Source organism: Neopsephotus bourkii, unplaced genomic scaffold (genome assembly GCF_033783945.1).
Source record: "Neopsephotus bourkii isolate Nb327-2 ecotype Australia unplaced genomic scaffold, CSIRO-AGI_Nbou_v1 NB_745, whole genome shotgun sequence".
Lineage (NCBI taxonomy): Eukaryota > Metazoa > Chordata > Aves > Psittaciformes > Psittacidae > Neopsephotus > Neopsephotus bourkii.
In genome coordinates this window covers 3,022,495-3,041,841 of record NW_026901243.1, presented here as the reverse complement: position 1 = coordinate 3,041,841, position 19,347 = coordinate 3,022,495, and the positions used below count along the sequence as shown (strand labels likewise).

Genomic DNA, 19,347 nt, shown 5'->3' with positions numbered 1-19,347 from the left:
ACCACAAGGGGTAATGACTTGAAACTGTAAAGAAGGCAGATTCATATTAGACGTTAGGAAGAAATTCTTCCGTGTGAGGGTGGTGAGGCCCTGGCACAGGTTGCCCAGAGAAGCTGTGGCTGCCTCATCCCTGCCAGTGATCAAGGCCAGGTTGGAATGTGCTTGGAACAACCTGTTCTAGTGGCAGGGGTCTAGAATCAGGTGATCTTTAAGGTCCCTTCCAACCTAAACCATTCTGTGATTCTGTTACTTTATGATTTGAAATCTTCTGGGATTCTGGCTCAGGAAGCCTGACATGGAGCAACTGAACCCAGACCCCCAAACAGAAACCCATAGCTAAACAGAAAGTTACTTTGAAAGCAGAAATCATGGGAATTTTGCTATTGAGGAAAGTGCTTTCTGCTAGAAGACAGAGACTGGATTTCAGCATCATCCTGATAAATTCAATGCAAAGCTGTTTGCAGGGATTTGAGTTAAGGTAACTAGGTTAAGGTAACTAAGGTTACTAGGGTAAGACCTCCACTGCTTTAGGAGGCAGACAAATTTTGTCACTTCCACCAACTGTATTACACATGAACAGTTCCATAGATCAGAGCTCAATCCTTAGTATAAGGGGGAAAACAACTGTTTTTTCATAAAGTGGCCTGTTCCCCTTCCAGCAATACATTAACTGCTAGAAATTAACTGGAAACTAATTCAACTGAGCTGGAACCAAGATCCAATCTACACAAGAGCACGTGCTTTACAAACTGATCATACTGTTTCAAAACACCAGCATGATTCCAGATACTGCCAGTTTCTGAGCCAGCTTCCAAACTAGTTTAAAAATAACTGGGGAAACAAGAGTACATCTGAACAGAGCTGGATCTCTGCTTAAATGTAGTTTTGGTATGGATTTGTGCTCCATGTGCAAACTTCAGTTGCAGTGGGTAAGACAGATGTCTCCCATTATCTAATGGTCAGAAGACAAGGTTAATGCTGGAAATAAGGCACCCAAGCACATATTAGAGAACAATTACAATTCTTTTCAAAAGGAAAAAAAATATACTACAATGCTATTTTAAATACACTACAATGTCATTTTAGAAATAAATAAATATCTATAAAAATATAAATATTTATTTCTGATTCCTCCTTAGAATAGAACTTCTATTTTAGATAACCCTGTGAAGTACTCTTGTGTGTATTATACATGGCACCAGGTTTGATTACAACAGTTCCCTCCTGATTTTTCTCATAAGAAACACACAAGTAGAAGCTACAGATTGACAGAACAGGAGGATCAGCCTGAAAAAGAGAGAAAAAAGAAATTAAGTTTGGCTGAGACTGACTGAAAAGCTCTCCCAAGCCCAGAAGGGGAAGCATATCAGGAAAAGACAAAACAAGACAGAGAGAAGAGCCAGAACTGGAGCTTAAATGTAAATATAAATAATGCTGTCATTAATAAGGATGTTTAAAGAAGTCTGGTGATGAGCAACTGCTCACAAAGCCGAACAGAAGACAAAGGAAAGGAGAGGACATTTAAAGATTGATGTGGAAAAAATGCAGCTATAAACAAACTCCTGCCCATCAAACATACACTGTGCAGCGCACCAACAGGAAGCCTGCAAGATACTGTGCAATCTGATAGATTATTTAGCATTATTTATCATTCAGCATTAAAGTGTCCCAGTATATTCTGACACCGGTTGCAAACCACACTACATCCACTAGGTAAAGCACAATCTCCCAGTGCTAATTGCACAGTAATTGAAAGTTGAGTGCTTTTTCTGCTGAAACTCCCAGACTTCCTAGTCTGCTCTGAAAGCTGCTAAAGCAATAGCTCCTAATGGTAGCGGAAGTCACTGGGAACTAGCTGTACATAAACTTACCCTCACCTGATAAAACCCAACCTATAGCTGCGGCAGCATAAAAAGGCAGTGAACAACTTTTTCTGGAGTCTGTATTGTTCATGCCAGTTCTACAGCAGACAAACTAATGTTTGTCCAGATGCATAAGCAAAACAGACATCCCACTGCTCCCTGCACTGCCCCCCAGGAGGGAAGAACAGGAAGTTCAGTTTGCCTTCCCCATTTTATCATGGCTAATGAATATCCAATTAAGCCTGACATGATCTACAGAAGCCAGCTTCCGAAAACCGAGTGGTAGACTTGGCAGATTCTGGGGTAATGGTTGGACTTGATCTTCAAGGCCTTTTCCAACCCAGTTGATTCTATGATTCCCCCTACAACAGCAGTATCAGAGCAATGAAGACAAAGGAAACCCACAAGCAGACCAATATCCTGCATTTGTAAGAGAGGGATATTCAGTTTTTGCATACTGCCATCAGGCAGACTATTTGCAATGGTCTGTCCTGAACCCTAGTAAATGCAGTCCTGTTTTGCATATCACACATGTACCCAGTAAAACTGTCTCCAACACTCTGTACCATGTACTACTCTGGCATTTTCTTCCATAGCAAAATGAGAGTAAAGAGTTCCATGGTTCACCAGCTCCCTGCTGCACCAAAGGATCCACTTACGAAGCCATACTGTAAATGAGATCACTGCAGTAATTGGTAATCCAGTTTTCCAGGCAGGGTGGAGACTGAGAAGCCAGGAACTTCTTAAACCTGCTTTGCTGCTGGAGAAAACTTTTGTGTAATCACACCCTTGGGGCAAGAAGTCCTAATTGTTCCACTGATTCACTTTCAACAGCAAACCACCACAAACATCAACACTTTCTGTTCCAAATCCAAAGCAATTCTTTGACCTCACCTACATTAGCAGGCACATGTAATGGCATTTAGGAAACCCACTTCTGATGCTCCTCCTCAGTAGAGGAAGGAAGTATTCAGACAGCCACCAGTGACACTGCTTAATGCTTCAGGGCAAGGGGCTGCAGAGAAGACTAGGAAAACCTGAGCAGAAAAGAAAGCTTGTTTAGACAAGATTACAGATAAATGCCAGCTCACGTTCCCTATTAGTGGGTGAACAATCCAACGCTTGGTGAATTCTGATTCACAATGATAGGAAGAGCCAACATCAAAGGATCCCAGGAGATGACAGTCTTGTTCACAACGTGTGGGTAAAGCTATTCCCGAATCTTCTTTAGCAAAGACAGGCCTTCCTCATAGGAGAAGGAAAACTCCTATCTTCAAACCCGGGCTGATGGAGCTCATCTAGCCTTGTATGGTCTTCCATCAAAGAGAAGGACACTCTTACAAAACCTACGACCTGTGGACTTTGCTGTCACTGCCCTAGCTAGCTAGGCCGTGCCAGTTAAACCTCTGGTGTAAAGGATGGGGCCAGTTCTGCGCAAGCTGCGCCTCACCTAGAAAACCCACTGCGCAGGCTGGAAGGGCTCACTCTCACTGTCTGTATGGACGGGCGAGGGTCAATACGGTAAGTGACAAGGTGCATGGGAAGCTGCAGATCCAACCTTGCATGCAGGCAGACCAGCGCATGGGTAGCTCGAGATCGCTCAGGAGATGACAGTCCTGGTTGGACACTTCCTGATTGCCTCAGCACCCTTTCTCCAACCAGATTTGCATATCCCACATGCCCTTGGTCATCCTGCTTGTAGTAAGTGTGGTTAAAGCCCTTCCCAAATCTTCGCTCACAAAGCCAAGCCATCACAGATAAATGCAGGAGTACTACAGGTGGAATTTCACACAACCCCAGAGGCAAACGAAATGTACAGCAGGGCTAGTTGCTGTGGGAACCACATCTTGCATGTTATCCTATAACCTAAGTGACAGGACAAAGATACAGGCCAAGTTATACATCAAGACAACTCATTTAAATTTGTCTGGCAAGCAGAATAAGAAAATTTAATACTCTAACTTCATTTGAACAAAAAAAAAAAAAAAAGGCAGGTAACAGCACCTGCATTGATTTGTCATTTAGAGGCCTGGTATAAGTAGCCTGAAAAACGGTGCTGGGGATCATTACACCATTTTGTGAGAACCAAGATCTGCCCCAGATCTGACGGACACTGATGCTTGACACGCTGCATGAGAACCGGGAGTTGACAGGATTCACTGCTGCTTCTTTTAAGGCATCTCAGAAGCCAGCGGTTTCAGTGAGCCTGACTGTCATCAGAGCCAAGAACTGAATCTGCATCTTGTCAGCCTCTGACAACCAGAGGAAGAAAATGTGAAAGAAGGAACAGCTGCTTGGATTTGGTACTTCTGGGGCTGAAGAACATAGATACAGCAAAAGAGTACTGAAGTAAAGGAAAGAACGAGTTATACAAAACAAAGGAAAAGACATCTAAGTAGACTGCTGGGGTTTCTAGTTCTTAAGTTTCTTCTTTACCATGGTTAAACCACCTTAGCACAGAGGCAGACTTGAGGAAGCTTCCACTTCTTGCCTCCTTCCCTCCAGAGCACTTGCATGGACGCGTAAGAAATACAAGAAGATTAAGGCAGGAAGCAAGCTAATACAATAAAGAGGGCAAAACAGCCTATTGCAGTTGAGGCCAAGACGTTTATAGGAGAAAATCTGATTTTTTCATGCTTTTACTATTATAGCTAGGAGTGGCAAAATATCAACACACTCTGCATTCTGCCATCATGTACAGTTCATAACATCTGCTTCTGACTTACCCCATCCTTAACTGTTTGAAAATGTGCCTCTACAAATAAAATTTAATAACCCCTCCAGATGGACTCAAAATAGCATAGCTCTCTCCTAACAAAATCATCAGCTGTAGGCTAAGATGGTAAGAATTGTTTTGGCATATAGCAAGCCACCATGGACAGCTGTGTCATACGAGCAACCATTCTGCAGAGACAGCCACAGCCTTGGGTCACCTGTGAAATGAGAGCTCTTACTAAAATCAGCAAGAATTGAGAGAAGCAAACAGGTCACAATCAGAAAAAGCACAAGAACAGGACAGCTGCTCCTCTTCCTACTAAAAAGCTACAGGAGTTAGACAGCAGGACTGGGTTTCAGATGACTTTAAAAAGGCATAAGTAAAATTAATTACAGGGGAATGCCAACAAGGCAAAGAGCAGGTCAGCAGCAGTCTAGAAATAGCCATTGGAGTTTAATTTAGAGCAACATTGGACCAAAAAGGCTGGGACACTAAGCTGACATGGCTAAGCTTAGATCCCTACAAACAGTGTTGTCACTGGAGAAAAGGATCTGAAATTTCTGCTTAAGGGAAGAGGAACAGCAGATACTTCACAAACCTGACTCAGGCACACATCACCAGAACTGAAAGAGGGTGTCAGAGTAACTGGACGCACCAGCACCCTTGTCACTACCAGCTGGGTATCATCACAGCCACGTTTCTGCCATCAGCAATAGCTATGCTCTGCATCTGCTTCAGTATCAAATCTGCCAGTTCAAACTTTCAGCAGTAACTTCAACCAGCCTGTTAGACTTGGCTCTGAGGCACATCAGCAGTTTTACATGTTGCTCCCCATCAGCTCACCAGCACCTTACCTCCTCACTGTTGATGACTTTCGAAGATGGAAAATGATATCTTCCACCAATAATACTTGCAAAGCAGAGACAAATAGTTCCATTCCAGTAACAGTGCCAGTCAGGCAATTAAGTTACCTTTGAGTGCACCAGCTGCCTGCTTCAAGGAGCAAGGCACTGTTACAAGACAATAATGCTTCATGGATTTAGAGTATTTTCCCCTAGAGACATTTCCAATATACTTGCATATATGACTAGATTAAGATTTCAACAGAATGACTGCAACCAGAAAATAAATCGTACTTACTACAACAACAGAACAAAAATCAAGGCTTGCAGTACAGACTGCTGTCTTGCAGACTGTTTATCTAAGTAATAAGATCAGTGTATGAAGGCTGAAATTAAAATAGTTTCAGCCTGAAAACATGCTAGCTTACACTGACACTGATGGAAGAAAAGCAAGAGGATTCTGAAATTCTATCCAGAAGAAAGTCTTAAGTACAAAAACCACAGTCAAGATACAGGACACCAAAACATTTCATATGTGCTTACTGGGATGTATAAATCTCAGCCCATGCTCTCTGAATAGTTAGATGGAATGAAAGAGTTCAGCTGCACCCTGAGTTATTTTTTCCCCCCTTCCTTTCTGGTTTATAAAAAAAGCTCAAAGGTTTTTCCTGTTGAGAAACTCAGGTCATTATTTTTCCCACTGAATGACAGATCACCACAAAACTAGCCACTTTACTACTGATAAGAAGTAAGCTGAAAGGAATGAGAGGCAGTTTTTAAAGTGTCTCATTACATAAATCACCCAGCCTAAAAACAACTGGAAATAGTCTCAGTAAAAGTGAATGAAAAAGCTTTTCTGTCAGAAAGTTCCAACACACAAGTTTCCCCTCCATTCTCAACACTACCCTGTCGAATTCGCTTGAGAGCTAAAACGAGACTTCTGAAGTACTGCCATGAAAAAAGTGTAACATGAAAACAGCTGGAAAATACCTCTCAAGGTACCCTCCTGCATTAAGAGTAGCAACAGATCATTCTCAAAGGTTTTCTACCAGTTTAAGCAATTTCCCGAGCCCCCAAATGATTCAAGTGAGAAAATAATGGTTCATGGAAATGTTAGAGGAGGACTGATGACATTGCTACTAGTCTTTTACTGTATGACCCTGGTCTTCAACATATGCAACAGGGTAAGAAGCAGTGAGCTTTCATAGCCTTACTCAAAGTGCCACATTTAATGCCAGAGCTACACAAGGGTCAGTTATCAGTCAGTATAACAAGGAAGCACATTTAAAGTGAGTATTACATGACACACAGGTCATCGTTCATACCACCAAGAGGCTGATTCTGAAGCAATGGTTATTCTTATAGAGATTTTCCAGTGTGGCCTTTACAGAAACAACATTTGGAGGTTCAAGGCTGAGGCTAATCCTGACTTGGTTCTGACAGAACCCCACTGTGAAAATGCTAGTGAAGACAGCTGCATATTTTCTTCAAAGAGGTTGTGAACTCTCCTGAAAAAGGACCAAGAACATTGCTGCAGCCTCTCCTGCACCCCTGAAATGCCATTTCCTCCTATCCTGAAAACCCTCCCACAGATACACTTTTTATACACACAGCTAAACTACTTACACTAAACTGGCAGGGGATTCTTTTCTACACACAAACAGCCATCATATCTTTAATGACCTGTTATGTATCCTTCCCAGAAAAGAGAGGGTATTACTTAATGACACACGAGTACATGAGACATTAAAGCCCTTTAAAACAGACTTAAGTTGGCATGAAATTTGACTGCTCCCAAGAGAACTGTTAAAATTCTCTAAAGATGATCTTCAAAGACACATGTTTTATGGTCATTGTTGAGCTCTTGTGGAAAAAGCCAACAGGTTTAGCCAGATTTTTCCACATCATCTTCTGGCATTTCACAGTCCCCTCAGTAATAAGCCAAGAACAGAGAAGCCAAGAAGTCTTTTTTCGAAAAGCAAGAAAACAGGGGTTTTCTTTTCAGCTTTCAATTCCTTTTCACTAGGGTGCCAGGAAAATCAAGTCTTCCTAAACACAGGCCTAAGGTCTAGCAACAATCCTCTGCGTGATCACCCAGAACTTGATTTCATTTCTTGTCTTGACTAACTTAAACAGAGATCCTGGAAAAATATTAGGACATCAAACAAAGCATTACTGACAAGAAGTTTTCAAACTCTCTCCCTCAAACAAAAAAGGCTGTTTCTCCAGTGTCTTGGAGAATAAAACCAGAAAGGGGAATTTTCCCTGGCTCTGTGTTAACTAGGCAGTCATTTGAAATTACCCCAAGTATTTCCATTTCTTTTGTCAACTAGAACAAGCAGGCAAAGTAATCCCAGCTCTGAGGACTGATACTATACAGACCAAGCTACACCCAACAATGATGGTCTGCTCCCTTTTTAAGGCCATACACTGACACTACAAGAACAACTCTGCCCAAAATAGAGGTGATTTAAAGTTCCTCACAAGGGCAACCACCACATAAATAAGTTAACATCATTGGAATGGCTGGTTACCAACAAGCCATCAGCACCATGGAGGCCTCTAAACTGCAAGTGAGAAAAAGGAACCAGCCTTGCAAAAGGAGTTGCAATTCTCATAGTAAAGGAAGCAGAAACAGTTGGGCTCACTGGGGTTAGTTGCACACTCCTCCAGCTCAAAAACTTGTCCTGCACTTACATGGCAAGATGAAGAAACTCTGTGGCAGTTAGGATCATGTTTTAGTGGTGGGCTTGCCAGTGCTAGGTTCAAAGTTGGACTTCATGATTTTAAAGGTCTCTTCCAACATAAATTACTATGATTCTATGAAATGTCTTAATTCACAAAGAGGAAGCTTAGGAGGCAAACAAGGGAAAGCGTGTTACAGGAAAACAGCTTTTTACGTTGCCTTTTAGGGTAAAGAAATTAGACCACTCACCTCCACTAAGTAACTTCATCACCAGCCAAAGCTCATCTTTCACCACGAACGATGTGTAGTAAGATACAATGTTGGGGTGATGGCACTGACTCATGGCTTGAATTTCTTTCTGCAGAGAAAAATAAATCATTAGCAATTGGACCCTGTGATTATTCCTCTTAGGGCACAGAAGTTATCCTCCTCAAGACACAATGTTCAAAGAGGGTGCAAACAAAAAGGATACCTAGAGGATAAACATAGTAAATCCAGAAATACTCTTAACACTCAGCCTGCTCTTCCTGTCTGTTTAGAAGAAAGAAAAAGCTGACCAAAAAACACTTGGCAAAGGCAACATAATGGTCAGAACTAGAACACCTGCATGCAGCTACAGCAGAGTATCCCCCAAAATTCACACTGTTACCCAGGAAGTTCATGCTGACTCCTCCTTTCAGCGAGGCATGACACAACAGATGCTTAATCTGTTGAAGACTATCATTTGGATGAGAAAGGGAAATATTTGCCTCTGGGAGAAAAAAAGACCTTATTCCTAATGTTTCTTCCCAGCAGGAAAGCAGATGGCTGAGCTCAATCAGGTTGAAGGCACAAAGGACAGCTGTATCTTTTGTCATACTGGAAGAAGAGGAAATCAGTTTGAGATTAGAAAGTCATTAGCCACTACAAATTGAGTACAATAGGAAATCTGCTCCGATATTAAATTGTCCGAGTTTTGACCGTGTTTATTTTTCAATATGGTTATGGATTAAGGGTTGAGGTTTTCCAGGTTATGGGGGAACACCACCACAGACAACACCCATTTTTCATTATGCAAGCACAGATCACCAGTTTAGACTAAAAGCCTCATGGGTTCTTGACTGTCCATAGAAAAAAGCCACCCATTACGCCAAGCCTGGCTCCCTGCACTACACCCAGGTGGGCCTTTGGGCTTCAGCCAAGCTGGTAGCTCCAGCCAAGCCCCCAACCTGTCCAAGTTGTACCTTCCAGCATCACCCATGCTAGACACTCATTCCCTGATATCCCAAACTTTTACTCTCAACTAAGATATACCTGCACTGAACGCATGGGTAACACTTGCTTTACAAAGGTTTAATCAATCTCACTGTCAGCTCCCTGCCCATGACAGACACAGCCAAGCACCATAATCTCAAACACACACACAGAGGAGAGGAGGGGAACAAGACCCCTTCACACCCTGATCCTTTCACTCCTCTGAGCACAAGATCTCCCTAGCACCAAAGTACAGGAGAAAGCTCTGAGAAGGATTCCCCCATGTCTAGGACACCCCACAGATGCAGCAAATTCTTCTGCTCATGTACAAAGCTCTGCTTGTGCCTGAATATAGGGTAAAGGCACATTGCTTTCCCCTTGGCAGGAGTTTGGCTGGCAATCACAGCTAGAAAGAAACATGCTAATGTTAATTTATCCACTTTAATACTGCTTTTCAGGGAGTAGGTGCATTTGAGGAATGAAACGCAATTAGTTCCTCTTTCTGCTTCCCCACAGAGGCACCAACTTTCCAGGAAACTCCAGTAAGAAGATTAAAGAAGAATCCTTCAAAACAGGAAAGGATATTTGAAGAGTGGGGAGCAGGCTATTCATCTTCATGTAGCATACTTGTTCGCTAAAAACCGCTCTGTGAAAATAAATACAGCCTGAAACAATATCCTCTGCTTACTCTGACAACTCCAACTTCCTTACAAACACTCGCTTGCATCAAGCTACTTTTCAAAAAGGAAATCAATCAGCACCTTTTGAGCCTTAGCCTTCTAGTCAGATCCTTCACAACCCAGAAGTTAAACCCCTGACAAAACTGGCAACAAATGTGTTCTTTTTACTTCCCTGCTCCAAATTTCTACCAGAGGATAGATGGAAAATGAGGCCCCAGATAACACAGGTCAGACTCAGTGACTGGTTTGTGCCCTGTGATATTCCTTGCACAAAACCCAGCTGGTTGGGAAGCTCTGGGCTGCTATGTAGAAACACAAGGGTAACACCTTTGATTCACACAACCTTTCCAAATCTCATTGAGCTAAGAGTTCTGAACTCATTTACTTACCCTACAGGCTACGAAAGTTGGGCTTGTTCAGCCTGGAGAAGGCTCCTTAGGACAGCTTCCAGTACCTAAAGAAGCTGACAAGAAAGCTGGAGAGGGGCTTTTGACAAAAGCACATAGGGAAAGGACAAGGGGAAATGGGTTTAAACTGACAGAGGGTGGATTTAGATTAGGTACAAGCAAAAAGTTCTTTCTTTTGAGGGTGGTGAGGCACTGGCACAGGTTGCCCAGAGAAGTTGTGACTGCCCCATCTCTGGCAGTGTTCAAGGCCAGGCTGGATGGGGCTGATGGGGCTTGGAACAACCTGGCCTAGTGGAAGGCATCCCTGACTTGTGGCAAGGAATTGGGACTGAATGATCTTTAATGTTCCTTCCAACCCAAACCATTCTCTGATTTTATGATTCTGTGATTTTGGTCTTGCTCAGAGAATTGACTCAGCCCCTAGTTAAGGGATCCACAAACATGACAATCTCAGTCCCAGACCCCGAAGTCAGCATTCAGCCTGAAGTGTTTAATTTAAACATTATTCTCACTATTCCCCTTTTTAAACATGCAAGCAAATCCAGGTCCTTAATTTCTCTCTCTGGTAATTAAAGACACATACACAAGTACAGCACAGGTGGAAAGCAGCAATCAGGGCACTGACTGGTTAATTGTCCCATCAGCCAGACTTGCCATAAAGCCACCACTGTCAGAAATGATCTAGAGAAACTGTTTTCATATTTTCTTACCTAAACCACTCAAAATATTTTGAACCAGATCCCTGGGAGATTAAGAGTAGCACAAAAAACCATACACAAACATTGCATATATTACATACATTAGTGTATCCCACTGGAATTCAGGAAATGGTAAGACAAAGTCTGGACCAAGTTTATTCAAGAACCTAGACCTGGATCACATCTTTGCCATTGGAGCAGCACTGAACTACAACATTTTGCTGGCATTCCACGATGCTTAGTTACTGTTATTTTCCAAGAGCTTCCTCTCTTGTTCATTACCTCAGGCTGCTTGCCAGGCTGGGAAGTACAGTTTATAAAGGAGAAATAAAAAAAGAAAAGTTCAAATCTGTCATATGCTTTGGTGCACAGAGAATAAATAATCACAGACCTGATGTATGCAATTAAACACCTCTGTCAGCTAGTGGATGTGTAACATGGGCAGATTAAACCCTTTCTCACACAGTGTAGCACAGCTCTGAATAATTAACTGCATCACAGCCCATGATTTCCAGTGGTTTTACATAAGTATCAATAAGAAAGAGCAGCAGTCAGACAGACTTTCCCTCTCACCCCCAGACCTCCACAGCATTTTCAGCAGCATTCTAGCCTAATCTCACACTGGCTGCAGCAAAGCTTCATTCCTCTTCACCCCCACAGAGGGTACCAACATCCTGAAGGCTCAATGCATACAACTGATTTTAAGCCATCATGGCAAATCACAGTGGGCTTTGCAGTTAGAACACTTCCTTGCATAGTTGAAACTGAGCCAGTCCTGTTGTACGTACAACAGCCTCTGCTACAGCACTAAAAACACAGGGCTGAAGAGCTGTAGTTAAAACGGGAATACAAGTAAAGGATCACCAGGAAGCTCTTCTCAAAAGCATACTTACAGAGGGAGCAGGAGGGGATAAAATGCAGCAACAGCCCTTCTGTGTAGTAAGTGCAGCTTTAATACTATTGCAAAAGTTTTTCAGAGTTTGCTGCTCTTCAAACACAACCAATTCATAGCAGGCAGATTTCCTCCCCCTGCTTCCTCCCTAACAGGACTACAAACTACACAAAGAAATTACCAAGTTCCAACTGTGCTCCCCTGATTTTCACTAGTATCAAAACTACATTGGAAGACTCCCAAAAAGCATCTCAAGAGATTCCAACACCTCTGTAATAGTGGCAGTGCTAAACATCAGAATTTATTTGGGCTGCTATATACAAGTCTTCAGCTGGAAATGTTGCTGTATTCCCACTCTGCCAACAGTATTAGATCACTTGATACAGATCTCTCAGCCCACCTGCAGATCCAGGGGACAGCTCTCCTATCCACTGCTTACACACCAACATCCCTCACGCTAGATAGCTTCAGTGATGAGACAGCCTTACTCGCAATTCCCCTTTTCGAGATCCATAAATTACACTGCCTTCTGCTTAGCTCTAGAGAAATGAATTACCAATAAAAGCATGTTTAGACACAGGCAGTGTTTTGGAGATGGTTACATGCTCACCCTGGGCTAGATATTAAAAATATCTGCACTGTCAAATACCAAAAGCAAATAGACTGAGATTAGCTATAAAGGCCTCCATGTCTTCTATTACGGCTTCTGACAAATGCTTTCAGTACTTCTGTCAGCAATAAAAGAAGCATTTCAAGACTTGCAAAACACTAATAAAGCTGCTGTGAAGTATAATTTAGAATTCTAAGAAACCTATTAGTCTCCAGTAAGTCAGACATATTCCTGGGGACCTGCTATTTTGGAAGTGGGTTTATTTGCCCACTGACAACTGAAGTTTGAGTTAACAGGAGCAGAGATACAAAGCAGGCAGGGCTGTGTTTAAGCTACTAGCTGAACCTTCTTCCTGGTATTTTCAGCTCATATCATCACCTTCTATTCTTTGTGTTTATCTGCCCTTGAGGCATGCTTCAAAGATGCAAAATCATGCTTTAAGTTTCACTTCCTACACACTGACATAAACTCAAGAAATACAATACAGCAGTAGTACGCTTTTATGTGGCTACCTGCAATTTCAGAGGACTCCAGGAAGCTGTCAAACTGGCTGCCCTAATTTGAAGGCAATCATGACCTTAAGAGATTTGAGGAAGAGAAGCATACCAGGGATGAAATCAAACAGGTCAGATGTGATCTTGAATACACCAATGCTTCAACTATGGCTGGCAAAGAACTTATCTCTCAGCTGAAATCTCAAGGTATAAGGCCTTAAAGCTCCTCTTCACCATTTTAAAGCAGGATTTAGAGCTCTGTTCCTACAGGCAGCTGTAGCTGTTCAAATTTTGCTTCAAGTGAAATTCTAATGGTTTAGCTAAAAGTAAAACTGAGAATATGAATTCATTCTCCTTTTCAAACATCAGCATAAAACCCTTAAGTTCTTTATCACAATCAACTTGATAGACATTTTTTTAATGAGATGGGGAAAGAGCAAAAAGCTCAAAATCAGAGATGTTGATCCAATGTCCACCTCTGGGATTATCCAGTTCAACTGCTTCTTTAAGATGTGGCTACAGGACGTAGACTGGCACAATTAAAGAGGGGTTAGATGAGCCCACCCAGAGCAACAGTGGAAAAGAAACAGTTCTGAAAGGCATAAAAAGCCTTCATTCGTAAATTACTTTTAAGTGATGGAAACAAACCACTCCCCACAGCAAGAGATTCAGCAGTTGCCCATTTCAGTGGCTATTCTTCAGCATCATTCAGTTGTCCTTCCCTCTTTAAGGTCTGCAGTATTAGTGACAAAGCACTGAAGGGAGCAGATGTTTTAAACTGTTTTGGTGCAGCAACTTATAATCACCCATTTTTTATTGGTTTCAGCCACAAAGTGAATGGGCAAGCAACTGACTTTTGACAGATACAAGCAACACCAGCTTAGCTAACACATTACTGACCCTCATAATTGTTCAGATCAATACACAGTGTTTAAAGATCAACAATGCATTTATGATTAGTCCATGCAGTCAATTGTCCCTAAAGTTATTTACATGTACCACCTCACGCTCATCCAGTCCAAGCGAAAGAACATATTTTGCATTCTGGATTTCACCCACCATTAATCCTGATGTTCATACTGAACTTTACCAAACAAACAAAAAAATACTTCAACCCACACAGTAATTAAGATTTCTGTTGTTGCTCCTTTGAGAAACACCACAACCAAGCTGTATTCAGCTTAAGTCTCCTGTAAAGCTGCAATCCCATCATGCAAGAAACACATAACAGCATATCAAATATCCACACTGAGGCCACTATACATTACACTCTCTGGCACTAACACTTAGGAACTTTTTCCCCTGGAGCAAGTGTAAAGGTCCTCAGGCCTGGAAATGGAATTAAAATGGCAATTCCCAGAAGATGTCAGGCATGGATGAAACATCTGTACTACTTCCACAGCAGTCTGCTCCTTTGTTCCCAACAACCTTATAGTCTAGTTAATCCACTTGTAGGAACTGCTCTGTCAGATCAAAACCAGCTCAATATCCTGTCCAAGCCTTCAAAAGAAGGTGTAAAACCCTATAACAAGCAGTTACACAATTATCTGCCTAGAGGGAAGACTTCTGACTAAGCCTGGGCAGTTAACAGTTGGCTTATGCTTTAAACCATGGGAGTTAATAATCCTTTCTCTAAATCCTATCTAATTTAACCTTCTCAACCATAGGTTGATTTATTTAATCTCACGCAATGTTTGATCTCTGTATTATTGCAGCAAGCTCCCCCAGGTTAATTCCGTGAATTTCAAAAGGGCGTTCCTTTTTATTGAAGTTAAACTTGTTCCCTTGGCTTCCTTAACTACCCTCTGACCATAGCCATGGAAAAGTACTTCACTCCTCTTGTGTGTAGACCTGTCAGGCCTAGTCCTATCAGTCTCTGGACTAGGAAGAGTTTGGAGTCTTGGTGTGAGCAGAAACACCACATCTCACATGATCTTTTCTGAACCTGTCTTCTGTTGAGTCACCCTAGGAACTAGAGGCAGCAGTCCCCCCAGCTGGGAAAGACCAATGTGAATACCCAATAGCTTATGTTTCTCTCTGCCCATTCAACATTCCCACTAACTGCTAAGCCGACAACCCACATCATCTGCTACTCAAAGCACGGAGGAAAAACTCCATCCGGATGAAAGAAAGCTATCTCAGCTTTAATTGCATGAAAATGAAGCAGACTTTTTTGGACAGAGGGGAGATATACAGCCTTTTAGATCAATAGTTAGTTCTTCAAAGCAACAAAGCACTTATACAAGTAAAAAGCTTGAGGATGATATTGCACCACTATATTTCAAGGATCAGCAACAGCAGCAATACAACCAGCATCAAACCAAGGAAAGATGTAAGAGCAAAACACAGCAGTGAAGTGCCCAGCTGTGACATAACATCGCATGAGCAGACTGTTTTCAAACACACACCAAATGCTGCCTCAGCTAATTAACAACTGTGGGTTGCAAAACAAGAAGTGGAACTTCAGTAACAAATCAGAAAGTCCAAGATCAATTGTAGACAACACCGTACTTGACCAACCCTTCTTATACTCCACTGCCAGTGACACCAGTGAGCAAGAACTGATACAAGCTATGTCATACGACCCTTCCAGCTGAACCCCACCTGCAGTCTAGAAAAGATACAGAAGCATTCACAAGCAGACAGGGAAAAAGGTTGAAACCAAGCACTGAAATAAACTCCTGACTAGCATCACCAAATTCAGTAGCTGAGCTACAAAGAGCCACATGTCTGTACTGTGCTTCTCCTACCTCTACATTCTTTATAGCAGTTCTCTGCTTCTGAAGAGCTAAACAGCCTTGACTTCATTTGCTCATGATACAACAAAATTGGCCTCTCCTACATTTCCTGCCCCTATAACAGCAATAAATTAATCCCCTGCATTAAGCCAGAATGTCACAGTGTTAGTAAAGTGTGAAGGTTATCCCTGACCACTCACATGGCTCAAGTGTATGTTGAGATAAAAGGAGCAAGATCGATACCTTTAACAAGCCAAGTCATACCACTTATCACCTTCAGCATAGCATCTCCATGAGCTGGGAGGTGGGCTCACATTCCCTGGCACCTGAGCACCTGCTGCTACAGAAGCTTACAGGAAGCTCAAGGCCACTCGTCTATTTAGCTAGTCATAGACACTTACCGTGTATTTCCTAACCCCACTACAAACTAACCTTCCTCCTCTTCTTCATCTCAAGAAATAAAAACACCAGCCACTGAGTAGCACAGATACTGAAGGCGTTGCAGAAACAAGTCATCCTTATCAATGGCAAAACTGTTTGTTGCTTTCCCTTTACCTTCTGCCAGGGAAGATGACACTGGTTTACCCTCTTTGCTAAGCAGATTCTGGGAATAAAAAACCTTGCACCAATAAAGAAGTCTACAGATCTGAAGCACTATAAAAAAAAAATGCACAAGAATTTAGGCACAGTTTTCCTTTTCCTATCATCCGCCTGAGGACTGGGCAGAGCTGTAACTAAGAGCACTGTCCTGACCCTAGGCGCTACATCAAAGTTTACCATAAGCTGACTGTTGTGCTCAGACACCTGCAGCACAAGTGGAAGGATAATGGATTTAATAGGAGCCCAGGTTCATGTTTAACTGCACTGGGGGAGGAAACAGGAAGGAGGAGTCATAACCTCAGTATGAGTTCATACCCCAGTATGAACTCATCATAGCTCTCTTTGCACTTGCTTCTTAAAACCACTGTAATCTGCAAGGATTTACATTTACAGTTCTTGGAAGATAAAAAATCATCCTCAAAACCAAGTATTTAAACTGATCAGGGAAGCTGCCACAAAGGGAGACTATGCGAGTGAAAAGCTTGAGAATATTTACTTTGGGAAGAAGAAATACGGAGATAAAAAGCAGGGAAGGTAAGCACACAGAGCAGGGAAATGGGTTCTCACACTGGGAAAGGACATACAATACACTGACAAATTCAGAATAAACCCAGGGAAAACACTTCTTCACACAACATGTCCACCTTGGCAACTACTGCCCCAGGAAGCTGCTACAGCTCAGAACCATTCTTACCCCTCCACCTATCAATAATTTTAAGTTCAGGAGTATCCACAGTTGCATACAGAAGCCTACAGAAGGAGCCACAGTAAATCTGGTCTCAGAATTGGAAGCTTAGGAGAGCTGACAACAGCAATTTGTTGCAGACCTACCCATAACAAGAAACATCATTGTGAGGAACAGGTCAGCCAGAGATTTAAAATACGCAATTAGAAGTACTTATCTAAAATTACATGCCAAGTCTCCACAGCATCTCTTTCTGAACCTAACCCTTTTAGCTGGAATTGGCAATTACTCAGACTAACAATCTCAATTACTACATTATAAAAATACAGCTTGGAATACAATTGAGGCAGAGTAGTACAGACAAGCCACATAAAAGACTTGAAAAGAGCACCAAGGGTTGGTATCAAGACAAAAAGACCAACTGTGAAAAGAGATCTCAAACCCCTACACTAGCATGAGCTATAAGAGGATTTGAATGAAGATCATCTTAAGAGTCCTACATGCAGCCCTTCACAGGCACACTAAAACGTAATAGCTTGGATGGAGCCTTTCCTCTTTACATGAGCAGATTTACAGATATCTGTAATTGTAAAAACAGCATTAGTCACTAAATGGAAACTGCAACCATGGTTCAAGTGACTTACTGAAGATCATTCAAGTGCAGAGCTAGCCGGGACTCCTGACTTCTATCTCTGTTCTACTTTCTAATTGCAATCACCAAACCAAGCGCCTGAGGGAATGCTACAGAAGCTGTCAAGATGCAAGTAGAAAGATGGACAGGTAGGATAAAAAAAAAATCCTAGGGAGTTGCTTTGAAAGGAAAGGTGATACAAAGCCTCACTTCCTCACCTGTCCTCAACCCCCGCCTGCCAGTATCTGCTATGGAAAGTTTAACCCAAGAGAGCTTTCTCATCCTCAGTGGAGAGATCTCAATGCCAGAAATCATTTTCATTATGAAAATTCTGATGAGGCCCACAGCAGAAGAAATTTATACAGCTACAGCTCCAAAGGACTCTACCTACTATCCAGAACTCAGAATTAGCTCTGAGTTCCACATGGCAGCCTGCAGTATGTCAGTAATCCTTTAGCTGGCATCAGTATCAGAAAGAGATTAGGAAAAACAGCTAACACATTTAGGTTTTCTTGTTACAGGTAAAGAGGGGAAAAAAAAAAAAAAAAAAGAAGAACTGCAGGAAATGAAAACAAAGCAACATGATTCCCTTAAATTTTAAAGATTCTAGAATCTAACAGCTCTGGATCCCCCTCAAACTGCAGGGCTCTTGTGGGTAACATCTGAGCTTCACACTTACACATTAGCTCTGCATAATCCCTTTGTTGTGAACAAAGGACTTAGCTCTAAATAGTCTCAAGTTCTGCAGGAGTAGATCTTTGTAACATTTTAAGTAGGTGTCCACAACCAGACGACTGCAGTCTCTAGCAAAATCAGCCAAGTCCCCTCACTCTTCACACCATCACGTGAAAGGTTGTTTAGAGCATTTAGCAAACACAGATTACGCTAACCAAAATACAACATCCCATATAATTTCTATTGCATACCAGGAGTTCATCCATGCTCGTCTGACACTTCTCAAGATTGATCCGTTTAATTGCCACCTTCTCCTTCTTTGGAGCGCAGAAGGCTGCCTGCACCACTGCAGTCGCTCCACTCCCTGTGGGTGAAAAAGAGAGTTAGGAACATCTTAGGGGGCTTCAGCAGAAGTGAAGGTGTATCAGACACCAAAATTACAAGTGCCAGTCAGCAAAGACAGCAGAGCCAAACAAAAACCCAGTGAAGGCAATGCCAGAGGCACTCCCTGCTCCAGGTCTCTGCAACTTGGAGGGTCAGCTCAGCTGCAACATCAAAGCACTGGGCTAAGCAAATGGAAACAAGTGGATCTTTCTGACCCCTTGGTGGGATCATTATAGCTCTGCAGGTAAAAAAACAACCTTCCAGACTCCAGCTTGCTTAGAAGAGTGATTCTTCTTGTGTGCTTTTAAAAGAAAGGCCATCAAGGTCACACAGACTTTTAACCTGATGCGTTCACCCAAAGCACTGAAACAAGCCTCAGTCTCTGCTACCAACACTAATGAGATTTTTCAGATGTTTCTATGTCCTAATTGCTGTTCTACTCTCTCCTCATTTCATGCAAAGACACGAGGTAGGCTCCATTCAAGCCTGTTCAGCTCCAGTTCTCACATAGGAG

General features: G+C 42.2%; 1 protein-coding gene across 2 annotated transcripts in view; it reads right to left on the bottom strand.

Moving 5' to 3' along the window:
• OXSR1 (oxidative stress responsive kinase 1) overlaps positions 1-19,347 on the bottom strand; it is a 92,316-nt gene that overhangs the window by 52,536 nt on the left and 20,433 nt on the right. For both annotated transcript variants that reach the window (XM_061354808.1, XM_061354809.1), the window contains exons 2-3: positions 18,701-18,813; positions 8,356-8,464 (exon numbers count right to left, since the gene is read on the bottom strand). In XM_061354808.1, the coding sequence (XP_061210792.1) occupies positions 8,356-8,464; positions 18,701-18,813 (222 nt within the window). The remainder of the gene's footprint in view (positions 1-8,355; positions 8,465-18,700; positions 18,814-19,347) is intronic.